We start from the raw sequence: 17306 nt of genomic DNA, 5'->3' as shown, positions 1-17306 counted from the left end.
CTGCGACTATAAACACGTATCTCTGGCCGAGGCGAAGTAGGAGTGTCACTCTCCCCCTGAGTCAGGATACCGGTAAGGATAACAAGTTCAAAAGGTGGAAGATGAAAAGGCAGCACATCTTCCACAATGGAAGGAGACTCCCCTTGAAGAGGTGCTGCAGTGTACTATGATGTAGATTCGTGAAAGACAACATCCATGGTCACAAACCAACACCGATTAGAAAGATGAAAACATTGATAACCTTTTAGGAGCATATCACTGAAAAATGCGTCGGAGACCACAAGGATCAAACTTCCCATGAGGGTGATGATCTCGAGCATAATAGACACTACTGAATACCTTGGGAGGAACAGGAAAAGTAGCGGAGACCTAGAGAAGATCCAGAGGGAGCAGAAGATGAGAACCCGAGAAGGCATTTGGTTGATAAAAAAGCCACAGTAAGAATCAAATCACTCTAGTACTGGGGAGGAACATGCATCTCAAACATAAGAGAGTCGGCTACCTCACAAAGGTGTCGATTCTTCCTCTCAGCAATGCCATTCTCAGCAGGTATCAACACAACTAGTCTGAGGGATCATCCCATTAGTGGAAAGGTAAGCCTGAAAGGACCCTTCGAACTATTCACAACCATTATCACTTCAAAGGATTTTGATGATAGCAACAAAATGAGTATAAACCATCCGATGAAACTGTTGAAAACAGTTGAAGGTCTCGACCTTGGTTCACATCGTATAAACCCCAGTGGTACGAGAATGACAGTCAATAAAAGAGACAAACCACCGATAACCATTGACAAACACATAGCGGGATAGACCCCAAATATCAGAATGTGTCGATGAAAAAGGAGTGACACTTTTATTTCCAGAAACAAAATAAGTGGTTCGAGTTTGTTTGGCCAATACACATGCCTCACAAAAACTGACTCAAAGTACAATGCTTAAAAAACAGAACAAGCCTAGCTAAAGTTCCTAAAGGAGGATGTCCGAACCGACAGTGCCATTGTAGTGACTCAGATATGGTAGCTAACATAAAGGGATGTCTGACGAGCCTGACTAGTGATGCAGATTAATCACCAAAATATGCTTGTTTTATTAGGAATAAGCTTAGGGTTGGGTTCCATACATGTTGGGCCTTTGATCCCATGTGTTTTGAGTGTAATAGACCACTTTTATGGGCCTAAAAGAGGGGCTCTAAGGATGCATATGGGATTATAAGTTAGGTTCCATATTCGTTAGTTTCCTTTTTAGCTGGGTTTGATTTGAGTTATATTTGTTTCCTTAGGAGCCAAGTTATTAATTGAGTCAAGTCATTAGTAGTTAGTTTCCTTTTTAACTAGTTTCTAATTTCAGTTAGTTTCTAATTCCAATTTTTAGTAACTATTGTATTAGGAGAATATTTGGTTTCCTTTTAGAAGAACCTTCTATTTTGTAATTCCCTCCCCCATCAACATTATAAAAAAAGAAAAGGTGGCTCCTAAAGCTTAGATGATTTTGATAAAAAAATTAATGGCTGATGCTATTGTCTTCTTTATGAAGAGTTGTCTTGTGTTTGATCAAGGCTGATGGAATTGGTGTTTGATCCAATTGACTCTTTGCGGTGTGAAGCCCAAGAGGTCCTCTTCCTTAGCTTATCTTCTTCTTCTCTCAACTACACAAAGTGTTACTGATCTGTTGAAGTTCTTACAAGTATTAAATTCAGTTTTCTTCTCAGTTCTGCCCAGAAAATTGCAGATTCTGTTAGCAATTTTCAGAACCTGCCCAGACCTAACCAGCCATCAGTTTTGGCTTTGGATTGAAGTTACGCCCTACCTAAGGAGGAACTCGACCCAAAGGGGAACCTTTTCTGTTCAGGTGTTCAAGAGATATTAGAAATTTGTCTTCAAGTGATCTATTCCACCCAGATTTGAAATCGATAGACTGAATCTGATCTCCTTGGTTTCCTATGGTGTTTATTCATGATTTATGACCTGTTCTTACTCCATATCAGTACCTGCTATGTCTCTTCATATCTGATTATATTTTGACCACAGAAGGCTTCACTTCTGGAATTGACAACCCTGATTTCCAGAACAGATTTCTTTATTATTTCTGATATGTTTGTATTGCTATATTGGTTATTGGTTGTTCTTTGATTAAAAGTTCCTGCAGTTTGAGACTTGGTTAGACCTCTATCCTAGTTCTACATTAACTAGAGACCAACGTTGAGTCATCATCAAGACGATACAGACCGTCGCGCACCCTACTAAAGCCAATCGTTGCCCTTATCACCAGATCTTGAAAAACATAATCAAACGGAAAAAGGTGACTTTGCAATTAAGACTAGAGGTAATACTACTAATGGGAAATATGTTAGTAGGAAAATAGGGAACGCGCAATAAAATAGAAAGGGATAAAGTAGGAGTGTAGCTAACAACGCCCTTTTCCAAAATAGTGGAACAAGTCTCGTTAGCCAACTCGACTTTACCATAACCAGGACAGGGAGTGTACTATGAGAAAAGAGGCAAGCATCCTGTCATATGATCGGAAGCCTCGGAGTCTATAATCCAAGGGGTAGAAGGGACATACATAGTATGGCTATAGAAAGAGATGCCTGACCCATAAGGGGTGGAATGGGCAAAGCTTGCAGTAGCAGGTGCAGGATGCGTCCGGACGTGTCAGAAGGCGTCGGATAGCAGTGAGCTCATCAACTAATAGTGAGGCTACAGAGATGCTAGGAGCAGAGTCAGAGTTTGGGACCTCAGTATGGTTGGCTTGATCAGGAGTACCGGCACGACTCTTCCCTCGTCCTTTGCCAGATGTATTAACAAGACGACCATGAAGCTTTCAACAATGCTCCTTGGTGTGGTGCTCCTTCCCGCATTAAACACATTTCGCTGGAGCTCTAGTAGAGGAACCACTAGATTGTGGGGCTGCGCTGTGGGGCTGAGTCCCAGAGATAAGTGTAGATCTCTCGATGGGAATAAGTTGTGGAAGTATAGTGATACAGCGGCTGTCCTCAAGTTGGATCACAGCATAGGCTTGATCTAAGGTAGGAAAGGGGATACGACTCAGAACTTGGGATCGTAACTAATCATACTCCACATTCAAACCTGCCAGAAAGTCATAGAGCTGGATCTTGTGCTCTAGCTTCTAAAAACCGGTGACATCTGCAGGGCTGGAAGGAGTATACTCATAGAAGTCCAGCTCAGTCCATAGTATGCGCAGCTTCTAGTAATACCGTGAAAGTTTGAGCCCTCTCTACCTTAGGTCATAAACCTTTTGGCATAGTTCAAAGACCTGAGCATCATTCCTTGCCTGTGAATAGATATCTTGGAGAGGCATCCAGATCTTCGCAATAGAGTTTAGAAGGAGATAGCCATATGAAAGCTATGGCTACATGGAGTCGACAAGGAAGGCCATAGTCATAGAGTTGGCACACTCCCATTTGTCAATCTCAGGACTGGCGGTCGGGTGCTTCATGGTTCCAGTGAGGTACCCATAATAGCCGCGAGACTTGATGGAGATTTAGATCGAGTGTGACACATTAGGTAGTTTGTGCCATCAAAATTGATAGCACAAGGAGGAATGGCTAGAGAGCTGAGGTATCTCTACCGGTGAACGTGAAAGAGCTAGTAGACATGGTAGCAACTCAATAGAGTGGTGCTAATGGAAGAGGCATTGGACAGAGGTAGAAAAAGCACCAAAAAGCAAGAAAAAGACATGAAAACCCAAAAATCGGTAAAAGGGTGAATCCCTTGACAAATTGATTTTTGGTAGATCTCTGGAACAAAGTCTTGAGATTGTAAGATGGCTAAAGCATACCACTGCAAGGATAAAGAGCACCGATCGCAACCAACATCAAGACGATTAGAGCATCAAGTAGGGAAAAAGCACCCTGACATAAAAAAATCGATATCAGGGAAAACCCCTTGAAAAAGTCGATGGGATGGGAGATGAATCTCTCAGATCATTGTGGAAGAGAGTTTGAGAGCTCAGGGAAGAAGAAGAAGAAGCCTAGTGACTCCCTTGGTGGTTTAAGGAACTACCATCGAGAGAAGTAGAAGAAGAGAGGTGGAGGGAGGCGTAGATAGAAGGAGGGAAGAAGAAGAAAAGGCTAGTGACTCCCTTGGTGGTTTAAGGAACTACCACCAAGAGAGAGAAGTAGATGAAGAGAGGTGGAGGGAGGCGCAGATGGAAGGAGGTGATGGGAGAGAGAAAAATCGAGAAAGAGAAAGAGATGGGAGAAAAACCCAAAGGGTTTGGATCCAAAGGCTTCGATTCCATGTTGGATGAGGTAATAGCTTGTGTCAAATATGACACCAGCCCTCTTTATTTATAATAACGGAGAGAAAGTTCTAGAATATTATAAGGACCATTAAACCCCTTAAGGACCTAAGGACACTTTTGGAATCTGACACTTTCCTTAAAACCCATTATTACGACAATATAGCATTGTGCCAGAACCATAGCATAAGAAGTGGACTAAAACAAGGTAGGGTGCAGGACTGACTACCGAACTCAGTAGTGAATGGGTGGATAAGTTTACATATCCATCTCATTGGTTACTTTCCACTACATTAAGAAGCGAGATCTCCAAACTCGAGGATCTAATTGCTGTGATAAATTTTAATTATATACTGTGTATGGTTGGTTCCTCTCACGCCAAGATTGGTGCTGCTCAGGAAATGTGAAGGGAAAGGTGTTTTAGACATGGAATTGAAGGTTTAAATCAAAGAAAACTTGAAAGAGTGAATCTTAGAAAACATGCTTTCAACATTGGTATAGGGCTAAAAGCCATCATTTATTGGGAAGAGTGAAAAAGAAAAGTGTACGAGGAGAATGGATAATTATCTATTTGCCATTTCCAGTTTTTGTATGTTACATTCCATTTGTTCTACTTTTGGCCTTCTGTTATTATTTCTTTCTGCTCCTCCTGTTAAGTATTTCAACTAATTTTCATGGGAAGTACTACTTTTTATAGTGCTTTCTCTGTAGTTTTGAAATGACCTGTCACTTCTTTTTATTTATCAGACTTTAAATCTGTCATTTAAGGCTCTCGATTTATAATTCCATGCTTATCAGGGGGTAAAAATGTTTCTCTGACAATTTTAATATGTCTTTATAGGTGGTCCAAAGGCAGCATGTGTTGGATGTGCAGGTTTCGCCACGTTTTCAGTCCTGATTGAGAAATTTTTGGAAAGATATGAATGATTAATTGGGTAACCAGTTCAGTTTTGTACCATTAGAACACCTAAGTTTGTTCGAATCTAGTTTTCCCAATCAAGGCATATTGCTTTTCATTCTTAACCCCTGTATGAGTCATTTATTCCCTGTATCTTATGGGATATAACCAGAAAATTATTATGATCTCTTTGAATTGTTGACATTTTCATGCAGATCTGCCTCCCATTTCTTGTCTGTTCATGAATGTCTAAAGTTCAAGCAAACTGAATCAATTTCTGTTCATAAATGTCTAAAGATCAGGCAAAGTGAATCAATTATGTAGAAGATTCACATATAACATTCTTCAAATATTATGGGAAACTTTTTATATTTTTTGAATTGATTAGACACCACGGCATACAAACTTCCTGCATCATGATTTTAGATTATGTGAACACTATTGAATGTTAATGGAATTTGGTGGTCATACAGAATTTCCAGCCCAGTTTACATAGATGATTACTTTCTGTTGGAGAGTTGGATTATCCAGTTCATGAAAAAATATGGTTGCAGAGATTCTTGATCTAAGCCAAGCTGAGAAAGGCATAAATTTTTCTAATGTAGGCCTAGGATAGGGAGTCTATCCAAGTCTTAATTGCTGGAACTTTTAATGAAAGAACAACCAGATTTCAACCAACATAAACCAATAATTCAGACCAACAAAAACCAAGCAACCAACCAGCAGCTATCGATCTCAAAAACCCAGCAGTAGCTAGGGTCGAACAACACCAGATAAATAGGAATAAACAAGGGACTGATTGGTAGTTCAAATAGGCTCAATTCAACAGTAAACAATGAACCATAAACTAAAGATAACACTAAGAACTCATCCAAACCAATTGATCACAGTTCTGGTTATGGCAGATCACTAAAAGACAAAATTATGGTGATTTTTAATAACTCACTAATGGCTGAACAGAATCAGTCAAAAAGTGGATCGATCCTTAGTGGGGGTATAGAGGAACTATCGACCAGAAATTTAGGTCAAACCCATGGCTGGATCTGACTCAACAGCAAGGACCGATTTTACTCTTACAGAAATTCTGGGCAGAAAATTAGAATGTAAATACCTGGTATTCTGAACAATAGTATATGCTTGAAAAATAAAACTTGAGAAGAAGAAAACACTAGAAAGGACCACCCGGGCTTCTCACCACAAGGTGTCGATCAGATCAAACACCAGCCCCATTGTTCTTGATCAAACACAAGAAGCATCTCAACAGAGACATTGCAGTAGCAGCAGAGTTTTTTTGTTCTTCAAATCGTGGGGCTTAATGGGAGCCCTCTCCTTTATATATAATAATGATGGGGTGATTACAAGAAATAGAAACTACATTTAGTTTCCAAAAACTGAAATAGGAAAATAAATAAATGCATGACCTCTATTTACTAAAATTATAAATAGAAACTAGGAAATAAGAAATTAGAAACTAACTAGGTATTGAAATTAGAAACTAAATAACCCCATCTAAAAAGGAAACTAATGGAAAAAAGAAACTAACTAGTAATCCCGTACTCAAATCTTAGATCCCCTCTTTTAGACCCATAAATATGGGGCCCAATACACTCCAAACCACATGGATTGAAGGCGCAACTCATATACAACCACCCAACCCTAGGCTTATTCTTAATAAAACAAGCTTATTTTGGTTATTAATCTGCATCATCTTCGATTGAGCATTTTTGGTCCTCAATTGTAATGGTTAGATCATCCATTTAAATTGCCATTAGTTCTTGAATGAATCGATATGGTGATCAAAATATCATATAGCTTCAAAGGGAAACAAGAAAAGCATATTAATCTGAGCTCAATGGGTGTGAGAGCTTAATAGGTTTATGCCTACTGGTAACCACTGGGCTCCAGGAAATTATGGAGCACTTCGAAAAGCTGCTGCTTTTTGTAGACTGGCCAGCTTCTGTTCTATTAGAAATTGATGGATGGGATGTGGTAGCTGTTGGACCTAGTGTGGAGGCTACATTTTGCAAAACTTGAGCTGAGACCTTGTTCTCTTTACTCTCCCTTTGGTAATTTTGAATTTAGGTCTTATTATGTAGTCATTTTCTACTTTGAATTGATTTCTCCCAATGTAGTTTTTAATGATGTGATAGATGTTTCTTGTATTGTCTTGTGAATACAATACAAGAACTGATTCCTGTTGCATTAACCTGTTGCACTAGGATAAGTTGTCATTCCTCTATTTTTCTTTCATAAAGATGCTGATTCCTTCACAAAATAATGGGAGAAGAAAAGCCGATCAGGTTATGGGAATTCTAAATGCTGCAGCTACAAATATTAAATTTTAAATGAGTAATTCTTCAAGTAACTTCTTAGTATTCCCCTCTCTCTCCCCTATAAATTCTTAAATAAGAAGTACATGACTTTTTCCAAAGAAAATGGAAATTTCTAAGAATGGTAATTGCACAACAGGAATAAATCTAAAAATTTTACTTTGTTGTCTTTATCTTTAGCCAATCACGTGTGATCTCTTAATCCAATCTCATGCCACCGTGTGTTGTTATTGTAATAAAACGGAAAGGAAACAGAGGATAAAAAATTACCTCGATGTATTTTTCCTCGCAGCGGAATGGATCTAGTTGTGGTACGCGCAACGGATGAAGGATTGCGGTGATCTCGCTAAGCAATGTTTCACCCTCCAAATCCAAGGATTGCAAATGGAGATCCTTGGAGACACATACTCTCAATTGGGAGAGACAGAAGAGAATATGGATAGAGAGTTCTTGAGATTAGGCTAGATATTTTAATTTGCTTTGTGGCCAAACCTTCTTATACATAGAGAATTTTTCAGTTAGGGTTTCTAATCCTAATGGGTCTATGATTACCCCAAATGGGCAACTGACGAAGGAAATGGGTCAGAACCGAGTCTGACCCATTTCAATTAACATCTCCCACTCACTCACATAGGGTAGACTTACTCAATTAATCCATTCTAAAAGTCTCTCTATCATAGGTGTCTCATCATAGAAATGAAATGTGCAACCTTATGAGATTAGTACGAATGTAGGAATGCTATATCAAGCTTTCATCTAACCATCATAACACTATCACTCACAAATAATCTGGGGTACCTTAAACAATCTAACTACACCAAATCTAGCACTCTCAGTCCTTCCTGATGAGCAGTGTTGACCTCAAAACATGTAATGTGTTTATGACTACGTCGAAACATAAATATGACAAGCCTCCCGGGTAATAAGTCACAAAACAAGGGTACAATTTCAAATAGTTTTTCCTAAGCCCATTCTCAACCACTTTCTCAATCGTGTCTCGCTAGACTGCATCATCTATGATCCTAAGGAGCACGTCAAAGTAGCAGTGTCATTGGGCATCCTCTTCATGACATAGTCTCAAGTAGAGGGTATTTGAAGGATCAACTTAGTTTGATCCCAAGTGGCTCACGCAGTGATGAAGAAGGGATTCATTCAGTCACTCTCACAAACGGTCATAACAAAGCACATATAGTATGAACTGTATTATATGGTGCAACTTCTACTAAGGTGGGCATGTCACTCATAAAATAAAAAGAACACCATACGAGTCTAGGTTTAGTTGCACTTTCAATTGCCTAACCCGAGTCAATTAGCCTAGTTGCCCCCATGGCACCTGCCTGAATTTTCACACTCGGCTATAAGTAGGCTACACTGAGACGTGGGATCTCTGTGTTCGACCATAGAAAGTTTCATTTTTTCTTTAACTAAGGCGTCACTTAGGTAAAAAGCTACCTGTTCATCTTGTTCTCTATATTTAAGTGCTAAGGTGAATTTGGTTCATCTTGCTCGTTGTTTCAAGCGCTAAGATGAATCACTCGTGTGATTGGGTCGATTTAAGTATGATGACTTATTTACAAAATAAAATATGTATACATGTAAATCACCTTAAAGAATTATATGTCTCATATATAAATCAAAGAGTGATAATAATATTTTTTAAATACAAATCACCCACATCTAAGTCCCAGATTGCTAACATGAGTAAGGAAAATGTCCCAAGCAATAGGCTTAACCAATGGATCAGCGACCATGCTACTCATGGAGATATGCTTCAAGAAAACTTCCCCTTGTGCAACTATTTCTCAAATGTAGATATATCTGATGTCTATGTGTTTGGCTTTCCTATGGAACTTGAGGTCCTTAGCGAATACCAAAGCTGTCGTACTATCACAGTGTACAAGCACTGTATCTCCTGAATCAACGGTAATGCCAAGGCATTGTAGGAACCTCCCCAGCCAAACGGCCTCCTGAACTTGTTATACATGCGCTCTAAAATTTTCTATTTTAAATGTACAGATGAAGCATTAGAGGACACCAGTACCAATGAGTACTGGGTAGTAGCTGCCTTTTGTCTGGAAGGGAAGGATGACCCCACTTGCATCTGCTACTCATGCTTCAATAATTGGAAGGGGTTGTAGACACGGAAGAGAAGGTCAGTCCAAACCCTCACACCTCATGGGAAAATCCTCGAGCTTCAATAGTAAAATATATCAAGAGGTAGGGCCCACACATTGAAAACACCTTGGGAAGCCCCCCCTCAACTTAAGAATCCATTTTCACACTAGGGGGACCAATTCAGCCTTCGCCTATGAACACCTCCGGTGAGTATATAGGCCAAAATCGGGTTATTTGACCGTGAGGCCCGGACCCTTGCACCCGTGCACCTCAACCACCTCTATTGGTTGGTACCACCTACTAGATGATGGATTAATGTATCAAGACACCCTAAGGTGGGCCAATTAGTGCCAAATGACGAGTTAACCCATTAATGAATGAAAATTCATTATTTTCTCAAACAGTTGTTAGGTAACTTAAGTGACTATAAATAGAAGCCTTTGCCCATTCATTTCTTCTACCCACTAAATTAGAGCAAGAGGAAGAGAAGGAGAAGAAGAAGAAGAGAAGGAGAGTAACGGAGTAGGAAACAAGGGGAGCAAGGGTATAAAGTAAGCCCTATCTTCTCTACCCCTTTCCACACACACTTGCCTCTCTCTCTCTCTCTCTCCCATTTTTTTTTTCTCCATTAAGTGAAGTGGAGAACCCCAACTGAAATCTACCTACCCACTTACCCAATGTATAAATTGATTGGGGGATTTGGTGTGGGATACCTAATTAGCAAGATTGGCCATTCACATTGGGTATATGGACCTCCTCCATAGAAAGCCCCATCTCCTACCCCCAATTTGGGCAACACAAAACCTAGAGAAGGAGAAATCACCCAAAATTTCTAAAATCCACCTTCCCACTTGTCAGGACTACCAATTAGGAGGGGGATTTGGTGTAGGAGACTTACCCTAGCAAGGTTGGTGGATCAATATAAGTATATGAACCTTTATGAAATTCCCATCTAAAATCCTATATTTTGGTAGCCAAACCCTAGAATTAGTGAACTTTGCCTAAATCCTCTACACCTCACCATTCAAACCCAAAATTGGGTTGGGGAAAATGAAATTAAACATATAAAAGGTGACTTGGAGTGGTCACATAAGCCATTGGTGGTCACCATATAAACCCTCAACTGTCCCTAATTTAGCTTAACTTAGATTTGAACTTTGGGAAATTCGGGTACATTATGTAACCCTGTCTTAACTAACCCATTAAACACACTAAATCTAAGCTAATTGAAGTGGGTGAATATCCCCCACATATAAATCAGCCTTATAATCATAAAACCCCTAACTTGAGAACGATTCAAAGAAAAGGAAAGGAAATGAAGCCAGAACATGTGCCCTAGGGTCCCACTTCCCTATGGATGACTAATTTGCTCAAAAATCTTATGTACCCTAGGAGTAAAACCAAGAAGTGATGAGACAATGTGGCACGAGATCATCGGCTATCCACCGACACTTGGGATTCAGGGTGAGGGGATTTCGTGTGACATTTATGGAATGTTTATGTTATGATGTATATGTGGATGAGAATGTCAATTGTATATTATTATAAACTTGTTCTTGAAGTGAATGTGTATGTTGCATAATGATATGAGTTGTGAACGTTTGTGTGTGTATGTGTATGTGACTGGGATGTAGGGTAGTCGAAGGTTGGGTTCCGGCATTGCATGCTCAAGGTGATAGTGTGTGTGGGTATGTTATGGAGATTGGGGTGCAGGGTAGCTGAAGGTTGGTTTTGGCACTGCATGCCCATGGTTTGTGAGTGTGGGTATAGGGTGGCTGAAGGTTGGGTTCCAGCACTATATGCCCATAGGGTGTGTGAGTTTGTTTGTGATGTGACTCATACCATAATAGAATGCATTGGGTTAGGATAACCACCCTGGCACTACAATTCTTGCCAATAGGGGTTTATGTATTAGCTAATCCTATTGTTCGATGGACCGAGGTTGGGAGAATTTCTAGTGACCGAGGTGGGGGTATCGGCATCATGACAAACCCTCACGCGATGTTGGATTCAGTGGTGGGTATACCCTACCTGCGATGTTGGATTCGATGTAATGGTATTATGGGGGATTATTAATAGGAGCTTACTGGGTACCGAAGTAACCATGTAGGGACCAGTATGCTCTTGACTCACAACTTGCTTGCATCCTTGGGGACCATTAACATACATTTGTGATTAGGGATACTACCTATATTGTAGTAGCATTGTTACCCACTATGGACTTAGAATCTGTTGATTAGGTTGTTTGCTAATAATCTGGACCATGTCACTGCACCCATCTAACTGCATTCATATTGGTTTGGTTGGGCATTTATAATTTTTGTATTTCATGAATTGTTGTGAATGTTTGTCTACCCCTCACTGGGCTTTGTGGAAGCTCACTCCCGTTGTTGCCCCTTTTTAGGTGTTGATTTAGGTAACCATTCGGAGTGTGTCGCTGAGGAGCCGGCTCTCTACGAAGGTGACCTCTTGGACAAGGAGCTATCTACGCACAAGGATGGTTGCTTATGTGACTGTGCATTTGGAGCACATTGAGGATGAGAGTATCATCTTCTATTTTTGATTTTTTTGTTTATATATCAGATGTAGCCCTAGGGGCATAACTCTAATTTTGATTCCACTGTGAAAACCTTCTTTTTGGTAAATATGGTAAATGTCATTAGACATCACCAGTTGTGTATATTTTGATTATTATTATCTATGTGATCGTAGAATTGTTTCATAGATTTATGAACTTAAAGTAGTGCATCGTGGATTTTGGATGGATTGTGGACATGTGTGAGAGTCTATGTCACCAGCTTCAAGTAAGTGGAGGTGGGGCGTGACATGAACAGCCACCGAGCATGCGATGTACTCGAACTCATCATGGATAGGGCGATGTAGGTTTGCTTCTTGCTACTCCAAGATACAGCCCTACCTCCTAGGCAAATGCATATCCCAAAGTAGATTTGTGATCATCTTTGTCATTAGCCTAGTCAGAATCACTGTAGCCTCTCAATCTCAAATCTGAACCACTGTATGTGATGATGAGATCAGTGGGCCTACGAAGGTATCAAAAGATTCTTTTCACTGCCTGCTCATGATGTGGTCCTGGATTACTTTAGTAACGACTAGCCATGCCAACTACGAAGCATATATTTGGATGCGTGAACATCATCGTGTACATTAGGCTACCTATCGCTGCTGCATAGGGTACTTTCGACATTTGATTCTTCTCCTCATCAATCTTAGGGAACTGATTAAGGCTTAAACTACAGGCCTTGTCCATGGGAGTGTCAATAGGTTTAGACTTGTCCATGTGGAATCATTCAAGAATCTTCTTTATGTAAGTCTCTTAAGACAAGTTAAAAATATTCCTACAATGATTCCTAATGATCTTAATCTTAACACAACATGTCCTTCATCTCAAAAGTAAAGGACAACCACTTTTTAGTGGCGACAATCATCTTCATGTCATTCCCAACCAATAGAATGTCGTCAACATATAGGGATAGAATAAGGAAACTTCCCTTGGACTATTTCACATACACATAGTGGTCCTCTTCAATTATTTCAAAATTAATGGAGGTAATGGCATGATGAAATCTAAAGTAACACTGCCTAGAGGATTGTTTAAGGACATATATAGAACGTTTAAGAGCAGACTTTGATCTCTTGTCCTTTAACCTCAAAACCCACTAGGTGATCCATAAAGATCTCCTCTAATGTTAAATCGATGGCATCAATGGGATTTATCATTGGGTTATCCCCACTCATGGCACGCATTGGATGGTTAGCCATGTCATCAGTTCCCTTGGCATCAGAGTTACAAGCTCATCATAGTTGTACTCTTCCTCCATTTCGCTCATTATGTGAATCAGGCAAGCCTCTTCTTTGATTTGTTCTCTGGCTGCTAATGCTATAACTGCCCTAAGAAACTCGTTGGTACTTTCTTTAACCATTGGCAGAGAGTCCTCTCCAGGCTCAATAGGATATATCCATGGGGTATGATCCATCTCTAGCTCTTTATTAGCCAAAGCATTCAATGATCTGGTTGATGAGGTAGAATTAGGTGACCTTGGTAGTATATCACTCCAATTGTAGTCATCCATCCATCCATCCATTCTTGGGCTCTTGAAAATGAGGATCATGCACCGTTCCTGGGCCGTGCAATGATAAGGAGTCAAGGTCATTTGATGGGGTTGATGGGTGAGGTGGGAAGATATGAAGGGGATGTAATGTGAGAGGTTGGATATTCTGAAGGGGATAATGGATAATATAAGGGTGATGGAGGATATGATCATGTGTGGTATGATGGGGATTTAGGCTGTGGTGGTAAAGGGGGATGATAAGAGGGGTCGTCTATAGGTGATGGAGGGACATGGACCATAGGGACTTTGGGTGGTGGAGTGCTAGGTGGAGGTTGACCCATGACTCCCAATTCTCCTTCATTGATGGCTCTTTCAGCTTCCCCCCTCATTATCATGCTCTATTTCTCATGATCTTTTTGTACATTCGAGAATTTATAAGACTTTTCCTACCCTTTAGCCGGATGAGTCAAGTTGGATCTTCTTGAGACTCCTCTCCTTTCAATGCATTAACTGTCCCATGATCTAAGAGGGGGTTGATTGTGACATTGGGACCCTACTTGACTTTAACTTCTATTGTCCTACTATCTACCATGTCTTGGATGGCATGTTGCAAATTGAAGCATCACTCTATGGTATGACCCTTCTGAGGCATAATACTCATGTTCCCTATATCAGACTGGTGGGGGATTGCTAATAGGCGTAGGTGTAATCATTCCCAGAATACCTTGCTTCTTCAATTCTCATATACTATGGCTGATGGCATCCCCAATTTTGTGAACTACCTCCTTAGTCATGGGACCCTTTGGGCTATAGAATCTACCTGTATAACAAATGGTTGGGGTTGGGACACGGCTGCTGATGGTACTGGCTGTTGGACTGCATTCACTGTGCCTATCTCTAAACTCTTGCCTCGTCCAAACCGTGCATTCTTTCCTAAGTCATAAGGCACTACCTGGTATTGGACATTTAGACGCAGGTTCCTATGGCTATCAGGGCATAAAATATCTGCAAATGTTGGCAGTAGAGGACCTCATAGTAAGGCTTGGAGAGATTTTCAATCAACATCCTACTTGCTCTGCCTCAGAAGGGCGGTCCCCCATTTTGGCAGCCTTGTCACGAAACCTCATCAAATATGCCATAAACCCTTCCTTCGGATGCTACCTCAGGGTCTCCAACTCACATCGCTTGACATTAACTGTGTTATAAGGGTACCACTTGGTAAAGGCTCTCATGACCATCCCCCAATTTTTTGTTTGTGTGGGTTCTAATTGAGTTAGACACCTCAAAGTTGGTCCTGATAAAGTTAACATAAATGCTTGCCCCATCTGTTCATCAGTGAGTTGCCATGACTTGGTGATACTCACAAAGATCTTTAAGTGAGCCTTGGGGTCTCCTGATCCATCACACCTATCAGTCTGCTATTTAAACTACTCAAAGACTTGTGCTCCAAAGAAAAAACTTATCTCATTAGGATCTATGCTCTACCCCTTTTAGCTCCTACCACTTCAGATTATGCTTTCTATTCCATATGTTCTCTTATCTCCTTTTCCATTTCCATCTTTGGAAGTTCATTTTGCGTATGGCTAGCAAAATCTTCCTCTTTCTCATCAATCACAAACCTAAGAGGAGCTTTAGGCACTGCAGAAGTTCCTCTTGGTGTAGCTACCCCATGGGCGTCTGATTCACCTGAAGAGGGAATAGGATCTACCCTCACTGGCTTTCGAGCAGTATTCTCATTTTGAGTGGGGATGTAGTTAGACCTAGATGGGTTCCTGATCTCCTGTAAGATCTGTGCCAAGTTCTTTTTAAATTCTGCCATCTCAGCTTGCATGGCATCCAAGGGATGAGCCCATGATGGCCCTGCTATATCACCACTGACTGGGTCCCTAACAAATGCTTCTATCTTGATAGATCCTTGACTATTTGATGAAGGACTGATTGACCGGGGTGATATTGGACTTAGGTGAGTCAACCGGCTACCCTGACGAGTCCACACGGATGACATGGGATCTTTTGGACTTGGAATCGTGCTTGATCCGGAAAGAAAGTCTGACTTTAGATTTTTTTTTTTTGTAATCAAGTGTTTCATACAAGGTTAGTGCAAACATGGTGATATTGGTAATAAGGGGTCTTATAGATATTCTACATCATTGGGTTTTGCTCTCTAAAATTTACCCCATTTGATGATTCTTTTGCTTGGACTCTCGTGAAATGCACCTCCTTGATGATTCAGCATCGAGTACAATTTAATGGGAATCACCCCAAAATCATACATACTGAACCATCAAGGTGTCATTCCCTGTTTTCGGGAAAGAATACATCATAAGAATACTCCAACCTAGATCTCAAACAAATCTAATCAGTTAGCTTGTGGTGTTCCTAGAGGTTTCTCATCTATTTCCTACATAATATAGGGATGCAATGGATGTAATAGGACCGAAACGACTATCCTTGACGAGGTCTATATACTCAAGGTACGTGATCCTCTTAATAAACATGAGGGTACGATATCAAGGGTGTAATGTCCTTGCCTATCACTCGTGACTACACATGAGGTTAGACAATTAGCCACAGGGGTAGATGGGACCATGTTGTGAGTGGGTACAAAAGTGAAATGCAAAACGAACTACCATACGATCTCAAAATTCCATAAGGTGTGCTGACCTACCCAAGGGTACTGGCACAATAATGGTAATCCTCGTTGTACGATTGTGTTTTAAGCATTCTTGTACAGGAAGCAACTATCGTGTGATCTCAGAATACTTAGTATATCGTGCACAGACCTCCCAAAGGGTGTTGGTATGACAGGGAGTATCCTCGCCAAATGATTTCACTTTGAGCACAATGCGTGATGTAGTTAGTGCAAACATTTACAGGCATGGGTTATCCAAATATGTTTTCCTACAAATTCATTAAGGGAAATATTCTTACATTTAATGGTAGCATCTAATATTTGAAGATTGGTAGTCCCTAATGGAGTCGCCATCGTAAGGGGTTCCACGGCTGCGTGCATCTGCATCGTCACTCAAAGATACGTGGGGGGCCTATTTCGCGAGAGCTATCTTCCTTTAGGGTATTTTCTAAAAAAGAACATTAATAATGGCCTAATATCGAGGATTAAGGTACATAGAAAAGTTGAAGTCACCACCTAGGGTTAGGGCCTAGGAACCGGACTGTGGGCCCATTCCGTGGGAGCGGGCCCGAGATTGACTCGATCTAGTCCAGAAATGAGGGTAAGAGCCAGGCTATGAAGTTGGAAAGGTATTAGGCACCCACTTCACCTGGTTAAACAGCTTTCCTATTAGATGCTGAAATTCGAATTTTTCCCTTTATATCCTAACCCACATGCATGACTATGTATTTAATGAACAACATTATACATATGCTATATTGTATGAAAGGTCTACATTATGTCTATTTTGTTAAGAAATTATACCTGACCTTAACCCCTATTTTGGGTTAAGAGGGGGTGGACCCGGGCTAGTGCCTTGATGACTCTGGTGAAGACTCCTGACTCAAACGGGAATTGTCAAGCCCCAATCCACACAGAATCATACCGGTGACCGAGTTAAACCTTATTAACCCAAAACCTATCAGGATCACATGACACAGTAACCACAGCGCAACATAC

At 40.6% G+C, this 17306-nt stretch overlaps 1 protein-coding gene across 1 annotated transcript in view; it reads left to right on the top strand.

Moving 5' to 3' along the window:
• The window catches only part of LOC122088320 (mitochondrial import inner membrane translocase subunit TIM22-4-like), a 38590-nt gene extending 26261 nt beyond the window's left edge, over positions 1-12329 (top strand). Inside the window, exons 4-5 of the mRNA XM_042657544.1 lie at positions 5104-5197; positions 12010-12329. Coding sequence (XP_042513478.1) covers positions 5104-5189 — 86 coding nt within the window. The 3' untranslated portion in view covers positions 5190-5197; positions 12010-12329. The remainder of the gene's footprint in view (positions 1-5103; positions 5198-12009) is intronic.
• The last annotated feature ends 4977 nt before the right edge of the window (positions 12330-17306 follow it).

The sequence above is a fragment of the Macadamia integrifolia genome, chromosome 9 (genome assembly GCF_013358625.1).
Source record: "Macadamia integrifolia cultivar HAES 741 chromosome 9, SCU_Mint_v3, whole genome shotgun sequence".
NCBI lineage: Eukaryota > Viridiplantae > Streptophyta > Magnoliopsida > Proteales > Proteaceae > Macadamia > Macadamia integrifolia.
The sequence above is the reverse complement of the archived record's forward strand: the minus strand, read 5'-3'. Positions and strand labels throughout refer to the sequence as shown.